Below are 18,710 nucleotides of genomic sequence, written 5' to 3' on the forward strand. Positions count from 1 at the left end.
CCTGGAGGTGTTCAAGAAAAGCCTGGATGAAGCACTTAGTGCCATGGTCTGGTTGACTGGCTAGGGCTGGGTGCTAGGTTGGACTGGATGATCTTGGAGGCCTCTTCCAACGTGGATGATTCTATGATTCTCTGATTCTCCTGGAAGCCATTGCCACATATATCAAGTTCAAGTATTTGGCCAGGAACAGGCAGCACAGATTTACTGTGGCAAATTATGCTTCTTCATGATGAGATGATCTGACCATGATGAAATTACTGGCTCCAAGAAGAACAAGAAAAGCAATGGGTACCATTCAACTTGAGTTTAGCAATGTTTTCAGCATGGTCTCCTGTGGTGTTCTTCCAGTTTATTGGATGACATAAGGTTGATATAAGGTCAATAACTGAACTGAATTGGCATGCTGAAAGATCAAGAGGTCAAAGTGACTGGTGTCTGCTTACTAATGAAATCCCTCAGGGGTTAGCACAGCAGCTACACTGTTCTGCACCTCTATTAACAGTGTGAACAGCGGGACAAAAGGCAACCTCAGTAAATTTGTGGAGATGCCAGATTTGTGGAGATAACAGGCTGGTGGGGAGTGGTTAGGACTGCAATTCAGAGAATTGACAGACTAGAGAAATTAACTGGCAGAAACCTCACAAAGTTCAGCAGACACATGTGTCAAACCCTGCTCCAAGCCAGAACTGCCCAAGCAGCAGCACTGGCAGGGTGCTGATCACGTACAAAGCAGTTTCACAGAAAACAACTTGGGAGCCTGGTGAGCAGAATGGTGAACATGGCTCAGCAGTGGGCACTCTCAGCAAACACAGCACTGGGTTGTGTTAGCAAGAACATAGCCAGGACATTGTGAAAAGTGTTTCTTCCCCTCAAATTGTCACTTGTGAGGCTACATATGGACTAATGTGTTCAGTTATGAGATTGCTAGTAAAGACACTGACAAACTGAGCAACCCCAGTAGAAGGCACTTAGAAGGCTGAATAAATCATATGCAAGGAGGAGCAGAGGCAGATGGATTTGTTCAGCCCAGAGAAGAGAAGCTAAAATGGGATCTATTTCATCTTATTATTGTCTTCAACTACATAAGGAGAGGGGACAGAAGAGACAAAACAAGGCTTTTCTTAGAAGTACACAGCAAAAAGCTGAAAGGTATCAGCCACAAGTTGTAACAAAGTGCTCATTAGGTATAAGAACAAAATGAGAATGACCAAACCAAATGATCTGCTGCAAGAAGGTTTGTGGAATCTCTGTCCTTGGAGATACTCAAAATACGACTGGAGACATGGCCTGAGCAGTCTGATCCCATTTCAGATTTAGTCAGGCTTTGAGTGGAATGTTGGACTAGATAACCTTGAAAAGCTATTTCCAGTTTAAATCATTCTGTGTATCTATAAAATACTATGTGCCTTTTAAAAAAAGCTTCTAGCTGTTCATGTGATGTTTGGGAGCTGTTAACTAAATTTAGTTCAACCTGAAGGAGGAAGGATCTAGGTACACACCTTGCTATAGTATTGCATCCTGACACAAGCTTGGACTATTGCATCCTGACACAAGCTTGGACTATTGCATCCTGACACAAGCTTGGACTATTGCATCCTGACACAAGCTTGGACTATTGCATCCTGACACAAGCTTGGACTATTGCATCCTGACACAAGCTTGGACTAGGATGATTACAGTCTGCTTCATAGAAAGACAACGTTTGAAGGTTTTGAATATTCAAAATCTTGTCTCATACCACTGGCTGCTTACTCAAGGTTGTTTAACATGAAGATCCTGCATCCCAAGAACCATAGAAGGTTTGGGTCTGTTTATGGAATTGCCTTGGATGGAAAAAAAAAGTAATAATAAAATCCTTCCTCGTTTGTCTTGCTGAATTACAGCTAATGACAACATTTAGATGTCATGAGGCTTAAATGGGATCTAGGTGGTTGTGGAGTTTTCTCACTGGGAGCCCTCCTTCCACTTACTTCTTTGGGAAGGGTTTGTAGTACCTGATCTTTATGAAGTTGATTCAAAGAAGGTGTAAATAAGAATGATCGTCTTAATGAAGTAATAGAGTAATAGAGTAAGTAAGTAACAGAGTTAACCTGACCTAGGTCAGAGCTAAATGCCTCCTATGAAAGGTCAGAAATAATTGTAATTCAGTTGTAACACAAGCAACATAAACAGATAAAAAATATTTACCCATGTGTTTTTAGGTATCTCCAAGCATCATCAATACTTCCACCATTACATCCGTGTTGATTCTTGGTATCACAAGAGATCAGATTCTGAGCAGAAAGGTTGTCTGTGAACTGCCCCTTGGAATGAATTGCTATTCTATCTGCTGCAACACCTGTTTGTTAAATAAATGTTCTGTTATCAAAAGCAAATAATTATGACTTCATGCTGGTGATTATGAAAGAGGGACTGAAACGCTGCCTCAGTATTTTCTCCCTGTGCGGGTATCTTTACAAAGCAACACTGATAGAAACTGTACTTTAAAAAAGAATTTAAAAGAATATTGTGGGGCTGCAAAGAATCATGAGCAGCTTGGCTGCAGCACTATAGACCCAGAGAACTGCTGGTTAAAGTCCCACATGTCTAAAAAGCAGTTGCAGTATTTACACCATTTAGTCTGATAGTCTCTACCACGCTTGTAAATGCATCTTCATCTCTGGTTGACTTCAGTAGAAGATACTCCCTTGCCTCTCTGTGACTGAAGCTTTTCAATTTCCCTTCCTCTATTTGAAAGGGGAAATTTTATTTTGTTGGGTTTTTTTTTCTTACATTTGAAAATTAAAAAAAAAAATCTCAGGATAAGAAAAATGCAGAACTGAAAGTAAGCATTAATCTCACCATTAAAAATATATGAAATACTAATAATTATGTGTAAACATGGGATTCATTGGATTTCCTTCTCTTATCACACAAAGTCAGTTGTAATTCTAAGTGCTGATATATTATGCACTGATTTAAAAGCAGACTAGGTGAACCACCTTGTGGGTTAAATTAAGCTTCTTCACCAGGTGACAACAAAACAATTAGCCCCAATCCTAGTTCTTATTTGAGCTTCACTGATATTGTTATTGTTGTTAGCTTTTCATTATTGAATTCACAAATCAATGTGAAACATCTCTTGAAATCCAAAGCCCCACCAAAATCACCACTAACTTCGGTGAACTTTAGACAAGGCTTTAGAAGAGAGACAGTGCTGGCAGCAGCTAACAGCAATTGTGCTTTATGCCTTTGGGAGGTGTCATGTGATAATTCATTTATTTTCACATGTGTAAAAGCTTTTTTGCTGGAGAGTTTTCCAATACTTATAGGAATTACTCATGAAAAGAAAATGATACAACAGTGTTTATCTACCCATTGAGTAGCAATCTTACAGAGACTGAAAATTCAGGTTGAAAATGTTCAAGGCAAATAAAAGACAAGGCAACTCATAAATGCTAGCAATGGAAATAATTCTGCTAATTAAAATCAAAGGATGAATTTGTGAAAGGGAAAATTTAGACTGAGTATCTGAGAAGTCCCTTGGGGAGCTCTGTTCATCTCCGGAGTAATCTGTCAGGAAAGCTGTGAGAAGCTCTCTTGGTTTTCTCTTTTTAAACCACCAAGACATTGTTAGAAGCTCTCTTGGTTTTCTCTTTTGAAACCACCAAGACATTGTTAGAAGCTCTCATGGCTTTCTCTTTTTAAACCACAAGACCTTGTTAGAAGCTCTCATGCTTTTCTCTTTTTAAACCACAAGACCTTGTTAGAAGCTCTCTTGGTTTTCTCTTTTGAAACCACCAAGACCTTGTTAGAAGCTCTCTTGGTTTTCTCTTTTGAAACCACCAAGACATTGTTAGAAGCTCTCTTGGTTTTCTCTTTTGAAACCACCAAGACATTGTTAGAAGCTCTCTTGGTTTTCTCTTTTCAAACCACCAAGACCTTGTTAGAAGCTCTCATGGTTTTCTCCTTTGAAACCACCAAGACATTGTTAGAAGCTCTCTTGGTTTTCTCTTTTTAAACCACAAGACCTTGTTAGAAGCTCTCTTGGTTTTCTCTTTTCAAACCACAAGACATTGGTAACAGAGTATATGCAGTCTGGCTTTGGCAGGGAGCTAGGATAAGCTGACTTGAATTCTCTCCTTTTCTTACAGCTGTGGTTTAAAGAAGCAGTTGCAGAAACCTGCAGCTGTGAGGATCTACTGGCCAGATCAAATAATAAATATTGGTTATTTTTCTTTAAGCTTTGGATATCCCAATATTCACTAATATTTATTGCAACATGAGAGAAATCACCATAACAGTAGCAGCTTTGGAGAATGTGGCACGAACAATTCTGCCCACTTTCCATAGAACCAAATGTTTAGCACATGAGGTTGAACTGCATTACTGACATTTCTGTGTTTAGAGAATTTGAAAGTAGTTTCTCCCACACATATCTAAGCAGTTAAAGGGTTTTCTTCTCAGAAAGTTATTGAAAAGATGATGCTTCATTTGTTTGAAAGGCAAGAGTTGGACAATGGCAAATGCATAAATGTATACATGGCTATCCAAAAATATAAAGCCAATATGTTATAAGCTTTAAGGTCAAATGTGGTTGTGCAAGCAAGGGATGCAGGTTTCTCAAATGTCACTCTACCATATAGTGCATTAAGCAATTAATTTTCTACTTTCTGTCACCAAAAATATCTCCATATGTTGGCAAAGCAAACAAAGCTCTACAGCTCAGACTCTTTAAGACTTTGGGACAAGTTGGAGGGAAGCCTGTATCAATTTTCAGTGTTCTCATCTGCTGACAAAAAGCACACAATGAGCTGTAATTACTTCCTGACAGATCAGTTGGAGTGTTCCTCACACATCTAACAGCAGGGATGTTTTTTAAAGGAGACAAATGCATTACTTGCGGTTGAGAAAGCCCAAGATGCTCCACAGTTTCGCTGATCCAGAGGATCGTGAATCCACTCAGGCCATGCATAAGTGGCTGCAAAAAATGCCGGAAACTTTCCTTTTGGAAGTGAGATTCCCTAAAACAAAATGTAGGAGAGCTGTAGATGCTTCAGGTCTTGATTTTATTGGCAATTTTACCTTATTAAAAGAAAAAAAAAATCTTAACTTTTAAGCTTAAATATTTGCATTTGTGGCTCCCTGAGTATGCCTGTGGTGGTTAACGAGGCACTGGACCCCATGGGAGCAGGGAGGTTCTGACAGCCCACTAGCTGAGATGGAGAGTTGAGCTCTGCAACTGCTAGCCTGAATATCTTGTCTCGTTTGTCTCTGATTTTTATCTCAAACAATTTGTAGAATCATTAGAATCAACCAGGTTGGAAGAGACCTCCAAGATCATCCAGGCCAACCTAGCACCTAGCCCTAGCCACTCATCTAGACCATGGCACTAAGTGCCTCATCCAGGCTTTGCTTGAACACCTCCAGGGACGTGGAGGTGCCAATCACTCTCTCTGACAACAACTTCCTCCTAACATCCAGCCTAGACTTCCCCCAGCACAACTTGAGACTGTGTCCCCTTGTTCTGTTGCTGCTTGCCTGGGAGAAGAGACCAACCCCCACCTGGCTACAACCTCCCTTCAGGTAGTTGTAGAGAGCAATGAAGTCCCCCCTGCGCCTCCTCTTCTCCAGGCTAAACAACCCCAGCTCCCTCAGCCTTTTCTCACAGGGCTTGTGAAACATCACTATGAAACATGCTATTTATCACCCAGTTGGCATCTTTAGGAAAAGCCTTCACATACAAACAGCAGTGACGTTAGGTTCCTGTTACCCTATTCTCTTTGAGACATGGCTGTAGGTAGGAGATTTTAGCTACCATGAAGGAGAACCAGTACAGTAAATCACTGATTGTCTTTTACACATAGGTTTTTCAATCTTCAGGACTTACTGTCATTCCAGAATGAAAGATTTTTGTTCTGCTTTGAAGCCTGAGGTTGAGCTGATGAGAATTCATGATCTGATCACTAAAGCCATTTGGAAAGCCATTTTTTGGCATCTTAATCTTTCAGCCTTAATTTGTGTCCACCAAGTTTTTTGCAAGTAACTGCATATGCAAGAGCCACCTGATACAACTGCTAATACTCTGCCCTATGTGTAACACATAGAATCATAGAATCAAGCAGGTTGGAAAAGACCTCCAAGATCATCCAGTCCAACCTAGCACCCAGCCCTAGCCAGTCAACTAGACCATGGCACTAAGTGCCTCAGCCAGGCTTTGCTCTTGAACACCTCCAGGGACGATGACTCCACCACATCCCTGGGCAGCCCATTCCAATGGCAATTTGCCATTGACTCATTTCCTTGTTAGTGTTGAACTTTATGGAATGCTGCACAGGGAAACAGAAATGACCATGCAGAATTCCAGCATTAGTCCATCCATCCTATCAGTTTTTCTCAACCTGGGGATAGTATCTCTTCCAGAGGAAAACACAATATGCAAATTACAACAATCTGTTCCTAAGCAAAACATTCCCTGACGCTTCTCTCGTGTAATCAGGCTTATTCCCCTAAGCACAATGTCTCCTGCCCTGGATGAATTCCTTTATTTCACTTGAATTTACTTAGTCTTTTAATTCTAGGTGTCTTCACTGCACTTGCATGTGTGACTCATAATACTGCATACCTTTTGCTACGATGATTTAAACATTTGAGGCCAGATCCCACAAAGTAATTCAGGATGCATTACAAATTTGGTTGTATCTAGATCCCTTTGTTGCCTACACTGGGAAACAGCGTTGCACACTGTCCAGCTTGCACACCTGAATTTCCCACAGCCAAGAAGTGGGTGAGGGGAAAAAAAAAGAAGCTCAGGATATGATCCAAACAGACAGATTGGTACATTCTTTTCATATGATCAGACCCAGTAGGTCTCAAATGCTTCCAGGTTCCTATACTAGATGCAGGCAGTGAGTACTGAACGCTGTTGAAGTACACTGCAAGCCTTAAGTCTCTTGAGTGGTTTTTGCAAGCTTTACTCCCAGCCACAACAAGGCAGTGATCTTTTAACTATTGCTAAAATATTGAGCTGAATATTTTGACCAATCACTTTCAAAAGTCTGCTTCTGTCAAAACCTTATTAGATATATGGGGCTTGCCACCTCAAATGACACACAGAAAACCACACTTGCTAACTTATCATTATATCTGCGGTTAATAAGGAAGCACAAACACAAGATTTAACATGAAGATGGATCATATGAGTGAAATCCCAGGCAAATAGTGCTTCTTCTGGAGGAGACAACTCACTGTCAGCAAGCAAAGAAGCAGAATTTGGCAAAGGTGGTCAGAACACTTACATGGGCAAGCATTTGCAGAGTTGCAAATGAGGTGGCTAAGAAAAGCCAAATTCTAACCAGAACTTTGGTCTCAGACAGTGTGTGACTTTTACACATTGCTAAACTACTGCCAATGTATTTTGTAGCCTTGTCTTGTAAGCTCCAGAACAAATTCCTCCTTAACTCTCAATCTTGCCATTTAGAGATGCAAGACTGAGCTGTATCCAGAAACATTAGCTTTTTTGTCTGAGTAATTGCTGCTCTGGTCTCAAGAAGCACTACTGTTCTGTGACAAATAGTAAGGCTAGACAATTAGTTCTCAAAGTATGCACTGTGGACCAGCATCAGACAGCAAAATGCAATCAGTAAAATGACTGGCAAGCTATTTTTAAAGCTTCATATGTATTCTCTGCAGTGCAGCTAGCAGTCTGGCCAAAACAGAAAAGGGAACATAAAAAAATCCCACTTGTACTTCAATTGACTTCTTCAGACAAGCTAAATGGCCAGGCAGAGTAAAAAAGATTACTGACTTTTCAAATGTGGAAGCAGAGTTTCTGAGGGAAAGCAATATGTTTTATATGGAGGGGGGGAGAGGGGGTGCTTGGTTTGGGTTTTTTATTATATTTTTTACTGTAGGAAAAAGAACTTCACTTGCTCTGTGAAGATAAAATGGGCATTGATGGCTTTCATTTGTAAGAGGAAAACATGCAACTGCTGAGGTTTTTGCTGTGAAAAGCCATATATCAGAGGAACAGTCACTGTGTATTGTGTACCTTCACTTTGGTTGGTTGTTGTTTTTAATGAGTTACTTAATCATAGAATCATAGAATCAACCAGGTTGGAAGAGACTTCCAAGATCATCCAGTCCAACCTAGCACCCAGCCCTATCCAGTCAACTAGACCATGGCACTAAGTGCCTCAGCCAGGCTGTGCTTGAACACCTCCAGGGACGGTGACTCTCAACTCTTTTATGTCATTGCCTTATTTTGACTTGCCATCTTCTACTGAAATTGATCCTTCTTTGGCTGTGAAGAGTAGTCTAGCCAAATTCCAAAGCTTAATTTCTGTCAACTTCTTGCCCTGACAAGTCTCCATAGTGTTATTCTGAGCAAGCTGACCAAACACTGTGCTGGCAGAGGTAGCTGATTTGTGCAGAACAGAGAAACCGTCAAGGAGAATCAAAGAATATTTTCAGTCAAAAATGACCTTTACAGTCATCAAGTTATCCATCAGCTATTATCACACTAACAAGTCTGGTGCCAAACCACACTCCTTAGCATCACATCTGTGCACTTTTTAAACACCTCCAAGGAGAATAGGGATTCAAGCCCCCTTCTGGGGAGCCTATTACAGTGTTTGATAACCATTTCAGTGATATTTCTTTCCAACATCCAATATAATCCACCCCTGGTACAACCTGAGGCAATTTTCTCATCTTATCACTTCTTAATATGAAGGAAAGACCAACATCCACCTCACTTCAACCTCCTTTCAGAGAGTTGTAGAGAGTGAGAAGGTCACTTCTTGCCTCGTCTTCTCTAAATTAAACCATCCCTGTTCCCTCAGCTGCTGCTCATAAGACCTGTTCTCCAGAGCCTTCACCGTCTGTGCTCTCCTTCTCTGGACCTACTCCAGAACCTCAATGACTTTCCTATAGCAAGGGCCCCAGAATCAAACATAGGACTCAAGGTGTGGCCTCACCAGTGCTGAGTACAGGGCCATGATCGCTTCCCTGATCCTGCTTGTCACACTTTTCCTGATAGAGCTCTTGGCTTCTTGACCACCTGAGCACACTGCTGTCTCATTTTCAGCTGGCTGTTGATCATCTCTAGATCTTTCTCTTCCAGGAAGCTTTCCGGCCACTTTCTCCCAAGCCTGCAGCATGTCACGGGGTTGTTACCCAGGTACTGGACCCAATACTTGAGCCTGAATCTAACATAAAACAGCTTGGGTAACTATTCTGTGAACTTCATATTCAACACGCAGCATTTTGAGTCAGATCCTTGACTGATAATATTATAAATCTCCATGTTTACTTTTCCACTTGATAAAGTTATTTTTAAAGTGAACTACTTACTGGAGTTTCTCTCATATTCAACAAAGAATGAGATGGAGGAAACGTGCCCAGGCGCTTTTTGAAACCTTCTTCCAATGTCATCCCCCAGAACTGGCTGTAGTTGTCAGCTTTCCATCTTCCTCACAGATGGAAAAGAAACAAAACCCAGGTTAGAGATACAACTGATGTTAGCACTTTGCTCCTTTGCAGGAGCACCACTTACAATAACATGCAGAAATGTTTCTTACAAGTTACATTTCATAGTCTTGTATTCAATATGCAAGAGAAAATATTTAGCATGCTCTCTTAACTCTGTAGGATGGAGCACAGCATTTTATCAGCCTGCAGAAGACAAGCATGAAATGCTTCAAAGCACCTGAAAACAAGATGCTCAGTTGTAACAATTACTGGTAGCTTGATGTTATGCTCAGATTACAGTTCAGACCAGATGCCCACAGAGAACTAATGGCTTCATGTAGTGAGTTACATAGATTTCCAGTTCTGGTGCACTGCCAGACATTGTTGAACCCAGCAGAAATCCTAGATGACACACACTGCCTGAGTTGTAAGCCAATAGCCAGACTGAGAGAAAGGGGTCCCCATGGAGCTCCAATGGGGTGCACTCATGAGTGCCAAGAGATTTGGCTGATGTTGATCTACCACTCTCCATCATCTTTGGAAGATCATAGGGAACAAGAGAGGTGCTACAGACCAGTCAGCCTCACCCTGCAGCAAACATTACCACTGACAAGAGAGAGATGAAGGGTTCTAGGTACCTAACTCTCTATCCTAACTCAGTTTGGATGTCACCCCTATAATACAAACTGTTTCAGCACTGAGTCACAGATTGGATAGGCTTCCACAGTGGATGTAGCACCTCATCTCCTAGGGAGGTGACTCTTTTATCTGTCTCGGTAAAGGGACAGCCAGCTTCTCAGGCACAGCTTCAGTGCTGGGGTGTCACTACCTACTCTGCAGTGCCTGAGTGAGAGGAGTGACAACTGGTAGCAAGAGAAACACTGACTCTGTAAGTTCTGATATCTTGGTCCTCATTTATCCTATCCTCTCCCCACACTACCTAGGCTTTTGTTATGTGGAACAATGCCCTTGAGAGAAGAGAAATGATAACTATCCCAAGTAAGAAATGAAGACAAGAATAAAGGAAGATGGCCTAAATAACTACTGTGGGAGGGGGGGAGATACTAAATTTGGAGATTGATTTAGATAGCAGTTTATGATGTCAACTCTTTTCAGCATCTTTCCATTAAAAACTCTATAATCTGACAGAAATTCAGGAAAGCTTCACAGATGTACACTTACTGTCAAATTGCAGTGAAGTTATTGGGGACTGAAGGGGTAAAGAGGACAGCATGCCTTGTAATTTGCACACACACAGTGACCAGTGCAGTGATTCACAACAAAACCTTAAACTGAAGGTGTTCTCACCCATAGTCCCCAGAATTGATGTGTTGAATTAAGTCCTGGCGAACGAGGCACACTTCTTTTGAACACTTCCAGACGCTGTGGAAGCAATTGCTGAAAGGGTAAGAATGTCACTCAGCAGAAAATTAATAGCAGGAGGGAGAGGGAAAATAGTGTAAACATTATGGATGTCACACAGCATTTATGAAAACACAGTTCTACTTCTTGCTACCTCACTATCTAGTGAATCCTAACTGAAACAAGGTGGAAAGGTTTACAGCTTGTAGGGAAAGTCCTGTTTGAAAACATTTGTTTCTGTCTTTGTCAGACCAAACTAGAGAATAAAGCAAATATCCTGTAAATGAGATATTTTGAGGAAGTGTCACTCTGGAAACCCAGAAAGGAATCATGTGGCTGTAGACACCTTGCTTCAAGGACCCTGAGCTAAGACCAGGGCACTGCAAGCTCCAGTCCTGTTTAAACAAGTGTTTCTGGAAGCCCCTGGGATGCCATGGGACTGGAGGTGCAGAACTGTTCTTTGGGTAAAGTGGGGAGGTGGCTCAGGCAATCAGCTTCCAAGACCATCAGCAACTCTCCTGTGCCTGCACTGTCTGCTTCTGTACCAGTGGAGAGAAAGGGAAGCTCAAACAGTTCATCTTTTCCTCAATAAATATACATATATAAGTAGAATGTATCCTTTTTCTTTATGAAATAATATAAGGTTTCGTCACTAATGCCAAAGAAATGGAGTCCTACATAATGCCCTGGACTTTAACCACATTTGCTTTGTCTGCATTCAAGTCAATGCCCTGGTCTAGACTAAAACCATTTTGAGTCAGGTCAGAGCCAGTAGATTGACTTAGCAGAATTAGGTCACCGAGGAGGAGTTTTCGTATCTCAATTAGAAAGGACACTGGAATGGGTTGCCCAGGGAGGTGGTTGAGGCCCCATCCTTGGAGGTGTTTAAGGCCAGGCTGGATGAGGCTCTGGACAGCCTGAACTAGGGTAGGGTGTCCCAGCCCATGGCAGGGGAGTTGGAACTAGATGATCCTTGTGGTCCCTTCCAACACTGACTGATTCCATGATTCAATGACCCCTTGCACCTCTTCTAAGTTGGCTCTAATCTAGTTCTACAACACCTTAACCCAGCACTACTCTTCCAACAATTTTGATCTAATGACATGTTTAGTGCAAATTTAAGGATGCTCACTACCTCAATTCCTCTTTTATGGTATATGCTAAATAAAATTCAGTTTGCTGTTCTCTGAAACATTACCAGGAATTGCAGTTGTCTTTAATTATTGTTCCTTCTCCATAATATCGGCCATCTTTATAACAACCTGTCAATAGAACATAGATAGGTGTGAAGAAAAAAATAAACTCATGTTTAAAGTGAATTAATTCAAAGCTCTCATTATTTGTGATGGTTTGGGTGTTCCCCACCCCCCCATACATTTTTGAAATCACCCAGACTAGACTCAGCCAGCTCTGGAAATTGAATGAAGCTTATATTTACAGCTTAGCTCAATATACAAGCAGATATTTACAGTCTATACAGTTATAGACAGAAATAGACAAGGGAAAAGGGAATACAGAAACACAACAGCCCTCCCAGAAACCTGAGTCCCCAGGAGGGGCTCCCAACTGCCCCTTCACCTTCCCCCTACCCCTCTCAGCCTTACCCCAGTCCCAAGGAAGAATGGAGGTTTGGCCAGGGGGTTAGGAAGCAAAGTGAATTAGTCAGAGAAACGGCAGAGAGGCTAGAGAGAAATGCAGCTCAGAGCTCCCAAGCAGAATGCCTTATCTATGTTTGGATTCTTGTTCTTATACATCTCAGCAAGCCTGAGAGTGAGGTAGACATCAGCCTTGTTTTCCTTCCACAGCCTGTAATCTAGTCCTTCTCACCAAAACATTGTAGCTAGGCTCAAACTAACACCTTATTGAATTAACTCTTTGTGTGATATTTAGTCAAAAGTCAGTAACATCCATTTCCAGTTTCTTTGAAGTAATGAAAGCAATTTGTAGTATCAGAATCTCAACCATATACCTTATTCCTACTCAACAAAATCAGGAACAGTTTGTAGTATCAGAATCTCTTCCATATACCTTATCATTCCTACTAAATAAAATCAGGAACAGAGTTTGTAGTATTAGAATGTCTTCCATACACCTTATTCATAGTAAACAAAATCAGGAACAGAGTTAGTAGTACTGGAATCTCTCCCATATACCTTATTCCTACTAAACAAAATCAGGAACAGAGTTTGTAGTATTGGAATCTCTTCCATATACCTTATTCATAGTAAACAAAATCAGGAACAGAGTTTGTAGTATTAGAATCTCTTCTATATACCTAATCCATAGTAAACAAAATCAGGAACAGAGTTTGTAGTATCAGAATCTCTTCCATATACCTTATTATTCATACTAAACAAAATCAGGATCAGAGTTTGCAGTATCAGAATCTCTTCCATATGCCTTATTCATAGTAAACAAAACCAGGAACAGAGTTTGTAGTATTAGAATCTATTCCATATACCTTATTCATAGTGAACAAAATCAGGAACAGAGTTTGTAGTATTGGAATCTCTTCCATATACCTTATTCCTACTAAACAAAATCAGGAACAGAGTTTGTAGTATTGGAATCTCTTCCATATACCTTATTCATAGTAAACAAAATCAGGAACAGAGTTTGTAGTATCAGAATCTCTTCCATATACCTTATCATTCCTACTAAACAAAATCAGGAACAGAGTTTGTAGTATTAGAATGTCTTCCATATACCTTATTCATAGTAAACAAAATCAGGAACAGAGTTTGTAGTATTAGAATCTCTTCCATATACCTTATTCCTACTAAACAAAATCAGGAACAGAGTTTGTAGTATTAGAATCTCTCCTATATACCTTACCATTCACAGTAAATAAAATCAGTAACAAATTTAAAATGCTAATTAAAAACTACATGCAAACAAAATTAACACTTCAAATAAGCTTATTGCCCAGTAATACACTTTAAAGTACTACACTTCTAATAAAAAGAATTTTCTAATTGCAATTAAAATAGAAATGAACATTTTTCACTTGCAGAATTTAATAACTATTTAATTATTTTAGTAACTATGAAAATTTTATTTTAATGATTCTTAAATTATAATTTATTTATTATATAAATATGTGTATATAATTATTATTAAATTATAATGTTTCTTTCCCACTGAATGTCTTTGGGCCCAGAATGCCCAAGTTCTCCTTTCTCCTCTATTTTCAAAAAGCTTAAGCCCTCTTTCATATTAATATAGTACTAATATAGTGTCCAGAGAAGGGCAACGAAGCTGGTGAAAGGTTTGGAACACAGACCCTATGAGGAGAGGCTGAGGGAGCTGGGGGTGTTTAGCCTGGAGAAGAGGAGGCTCAGGGGGGACCTCATTGCTGTCTACAACTACCTGAAGGGAGGCTGTAGCCAGGTGGGGCTTGGTCTCTTCTGCCAGGCAACCAGCAAGAGAACAAGGGGACACAGTCTCAAGTTGTGCCAGGGGAAGTCTAGGCTGGATGTTAGGAGGAAGTTCTTCACAGAGAGAGTGATTGGCATTGAAATGGGCTGCCCAGGGAGGTGATGGAGGCACCGTCCCTGGAGGTGTTCAAGAACAGACTGGCTGAGGCACTTAGTGCCATGGTCTGGTTGACTGGCTAGGGCTGGGTGCTAGGTTGTCCTGGATGATCTTGAAGGTCTCTTCCAACCTGCTTGATTCTATGATTCTACTTTGCTCTAGCATTATATCACACTTTTTTTTCTAACATAAGCGTGAAGAAAGCCAAGGGCTGAACTTTTCCTGAGCTCCTTTATTGACAGAAGAGAAATATACACTTCTAAGCCATAGTTAATTTCAAACCAAAGTGCAGAGGTAGACTAGAGCTGGTGAATTAATTATATGTCCATCTTTTCCTGTTAGTCATAAACCAAGCTATGTTAGCTAGCACAGACTTAAGTAAGGTATGTCAGCCTAGGCTGAGGCCCAAAGTGTCTGTTCTAATTCAGCTTCTGCAAAAGCCAAGATATTTTTCAGAGAATACCTGAAGCAAATTATTTCAGTGTCATAGTTTCTCACAGCCAGCCACAAAGTCAGCATCAGAGAGCAGCTGCACTGAGGCAGCAAGCAAGACATTTCAAATATATCAAGGGAAGAAAGTATTGATGCAGTGCCTGAGTGACAGGATACAGCCTCGCAAGAGCCCTGCTGACATGCCTGAAAAAAACCAAACCTGGATAAGGACAGAAGCTTTCTAATACTGTATGCTTATAGAATCAAAGATTAAATCCATATCATTTCTTTTGTCCAACCAAATGAAAATTTAGAGGGCTAGAAGTGCTGCCAGAGGCATCAGGGACAGAGAGCAGAGCTAAAATACACTGTTTACACGAGAACACTGTGAGATTTTCTGGTCATGAATATATTAGGTTGAAATGTTTGTATATTAAGTGGGCAAATTAATTAATGTGAATATGCAGCCTGGTGGATTTCTTATGAAAGAGATGATAGGATTTGATAATCATAGCTGGAAAGAAGAGCATTTGATAAATGAAGGTTTCCTTCTCAGTCCAGGTGTTTCTGTACCCTGCCAATTCATGCTTCATTTGCAAATAGTAGTGATGCAAATAATTCTGTCAGTGAATTGTCTCTAGATTTACTCACTTGCAGGCCAGATCCTGAATGTGTAGTCTAAGAGCAATTAGCAAACCACACACGTATGAGATCTGGTGTTTAGAGTCTGACAGAGACTTTTATATCATCAGAGCAATTGAAACAAAAGGGTAATGTAAATAATGAATAGAGCCAATAACTAAACTCAAACAGTTCTTCTAATAACAAAATTGAAAAGGATAACAACCTGGATGTCTATTCATTATCTAAGGCATGGATGTGCACAATTTCTTCTGAAACTTCACCAAAAAAACCCAAAGTCAAATCAGTTCCAGAGAATTAAATCAAGACTGGACCTCAGCGAGGTGCGCTGTGGTTGAATAAGTCACAGTGTGGCTTAGGGCTGCAGTAGACTAAGTGAATGACTAAATGGGGATCCAGGAATAAAGCACTGAGCAGTTTTATTGCTCCCCATTGCAGCCCACATAAAGCCCTTCAGTTTCTTGGTTTATTTAAAGAAATATGACTCAGGAAGCATTGGGAGGAAAACCACAGGCAACCAACAAATCAAACTCTTTCAGGTGAAAAGTATTTTGTTGTATATGTGCTTCTAGCGCTTAACCAATTCTCAGCCCAAGACAGCAGCATAGTCTCAGTTACCACAAGGCAGCTAATAAACTAATTTATGAAAATGCTTCATAGTTAGCTTAATCTTTGGCTATTCAGTTCTTCTTTTTAACAGATTTTCCCATTCCAGTTAGACTTGCTTTTGCCTATTCCTCATATTTCAGCTCTAGATAACTCCTTTAGCATATTTTTTGCCCCTTCTGCTGTATTTCAGCTGTGTTGTGATTCTCCTTCTGCCTTTTGAATGGCTTATGTAATAAATATCCAATAAACAGATTTTTAAAAGCTGCAGACTTTCCATCTGAGAAGCACTTTATGGATTAGACCTTTTGATTTTGAGGTGAGATATAAAAAAGACATAAAATCACCCACGGGTCAAATAAAGGAGCTTAAATAGAGTAAATATAATTGCTCCCTCTGGCAGGTATGTGCAGTCCAGGAGATACAAAACAGTGAACACACGTGCATGTAGTGATTCATCTCCGTGAAACAATTTGCCAGCCTTTGACCCACAGGCTGTCAGCTCTAGAGCAGAAACACTGCTAAACGTTTACTCAAGAGCTTATAGCAACCACCCCCTGATCTGTTGGAAATAACACACATCACTGCACCAAATAAACATGAAACAAAAGTCTTTGCTTACAGAACTCATAAAAAAAAACATTCCTTTAGTTGATTAGAAACACTTTGGAAAATCAAATCTATTACACAGCATTTCTGTCACTCCTACTTATCAGCTTTTGGCTGCATGCCTGTCTTAAAAGCATTGCCTCCTGAAGAGCTTGTGGTCTGAGTGTTGGAAGGCTAACAGCAGGGGTATTGAAAAGGAATGGCTCATTTTTAAGGGCTTGGTAGGAGTGGGGTGTTTGTGTCTGTGTGTGTTTGGTTGGGTTTATCTTAGATTTCTTGAAAGTTTGGTACAGTCCCCACATTTTCAGGTTGACTTTGTCTACTGATAATATGAAGCTACGTAGTCTGTAAAATCCACAATTCTAAGCTTTTCCCACCAGTAGAGACTTGGCCTGTGTGGGAACTAAGGGAGCACCATATGTTTTTTTGCAATCTCTAGTTGTAAAACACATAGACTGAGCATAAACAGTCCTGGAGTAACTTCCACCACAAGAGAAACTAATATATGCCAGAAATCCTTGTTCTAGCAGCATCCCTTTGTGTACCAACCAATGCACCTGAGCAGTTGCACAAAAACCAGTGTCTCACAGGAAAGCTCTGCTGGATCAAAACCAGGACACATCAGAGCAGTAAGACTCAGGACAATCCTCAGTTTTGTTGGTGATTTATTTGTACTGTCAGATAAAAAAAAAATATTAGACCTTGCTATTCATCTCATATTAATCTGTGAAGCTCTATTTTAATTATTGAAAGTACACTCATTTTGTCTCCTGAGGTTATCTCTGAGAAATATGTGCCCAAAGAGAAAGAAAACAACAGAAAAGATACATCTTACTCCAGTTTCATATCCAGTGTCTTTGGCCACCATGTGTTTAGTCACTTTCTTAGGATGTGTACACTCTAAAGACTGATCAGTAATTTTACTTCCAACTCATTAACGTCAAATGAGCAAATGAGACTAATCAATAATTTTACTTCCAACTTATTAATGTCAAATGAGCATTCTCTCTACACCTACCTGATGCTGGAGGTGGCCAAGGCTCATCTGACCTGGTGGGCTCAACAACAGGGTGGTCACAGACTTCCCAGTAGTCACCACAACAGTCCACAGGGCCAGGAGAGACTGAGGCGCAGAACTGGTCACAGTAACATATAGCTGCTTTGGAGACAATGTTAAAGCTGCAGTCATCATTTCTTCCTGTGCAACAGCCTCTTATCCTGCAGGACCTTCCCTGAAAGAGACTCCTTTTTAGCCTGCTCCACTTTGCAGAGCTGCCATCTTCAACAGAGTAAAGCCCCTGGGAGAAGTTTCTTCTAGAGTCAATATGCCTTGCCATCCAAACTTCAGCTGTAATGCAATATAAGAGCAATATCTGACTTTTGAGCCACATTCTTCTGCCTCTAGCAGCCTTTTTTTTTTTTTAGAGGCTCACTGTGCTTCACTTTATCAGTAAATGTTCATTTACTTCATATGTAATACCTTCAGTTAGAAAGAAATCTGAACAGAAGTTGCAGACTATGGTGTTCTAGGAAAACTCTGTTAATTATTAGTCAGACATGTTATAAACTGATTTGTTTGGCCAGGGATACTGGAAGCAGAGCCACAGCTGTTCATTTGTCATTATGAAACACTGGGTGCATTCTTTTGCAAGTGAGGAGAAGGTTTCAGAATATACAGAATATAGACAGTTCAATATTTTAGTTATTCTGCCCCTGTACTCAGCACTGCTCAGGCCACACCTTGAGTGCTGTGTCCAGTTCTGGGCCCCTCAATTCAAGAGAGATGTTGAGGTGCTGGAAGGTGTCCAGAGAAGGGTGACAAGGCTGGTGAGGGGCCTGGAACACAAACTCTATGAGGAGAGGCTGAGGGAGCTGGGGTTGTTTAGCCTGTAGAAGAGGAGGCTCAGGGGGTACCTCATTGATGTCTAACAAGTACCTGAAGGGAGGTTGTAGCCAGGTGGGGGTTGGTCTCTTCTCCCAGACAACCACCAATAGAACAAGGGGACACAGTCTCAAGTCATGCTTGAGAAGTCTAGGCTGGATGTTAGGAGGAAGATGTTGGCAGAGAGAGTGAT

The 18,710-nt window shown here is 40.7% G+C and overlaps 1 protein-coding gene across 1 annotated transcript in view; it reads right to left on the minus strand.

The window, feature by feature from the left end:
• The window catches only part of TINAG (tubulointerstitial nephritis antigen), a 36,962-nt gene extending 18,936 nt beyond the window's left edge, over window positions 1–18,026 (minus strand). Inside the window, exons 1-6 of the mRNA XM_064146774.1 lie at window positions 17,654–18,026; window positions 12,011–12,074; window positions 10,759–10,848; window positions 9,334–9,448; window positions 4,880–5,003; window positions 2,188–2,338 (exon numbers count right to left, since the gene is read on the minus strand). Of these exons, the coding sequence (XP_064002844.1) occupies window positions 2,188–2,338; window positions 4,880–5,003; window positions 9,334–9,448; window positions 10,759–10,848; window positions 12,011–12,074; window positions 17,654–18,026 (917 nt within the window). The remainder of the gene's footprint in view (window positions 1–2,187; window positions 2,339–4,879; window positions 5,004–9,333; window positions 9,449–10,758; window positions 10,849–12,010; window positions 12,075–17,653) is intronic.
• Window positions 18,027–18,710: the final 684 nt, after the last annotated feature.

This window comes from Pogoniulus pusillus, chromosome 7, assembly GCF_015220805.1.
Source record: "Pogoniulus pusillus isolate bPogPus1 chromosome 7, bPogPus1.pri, whole genome shotgun sequence".
NCBI lineage: Eukaryota > Metazoa > Chordata > Aves > Piciformes > Lybiidae > Pogoniulus > Pogoniulus pusillus.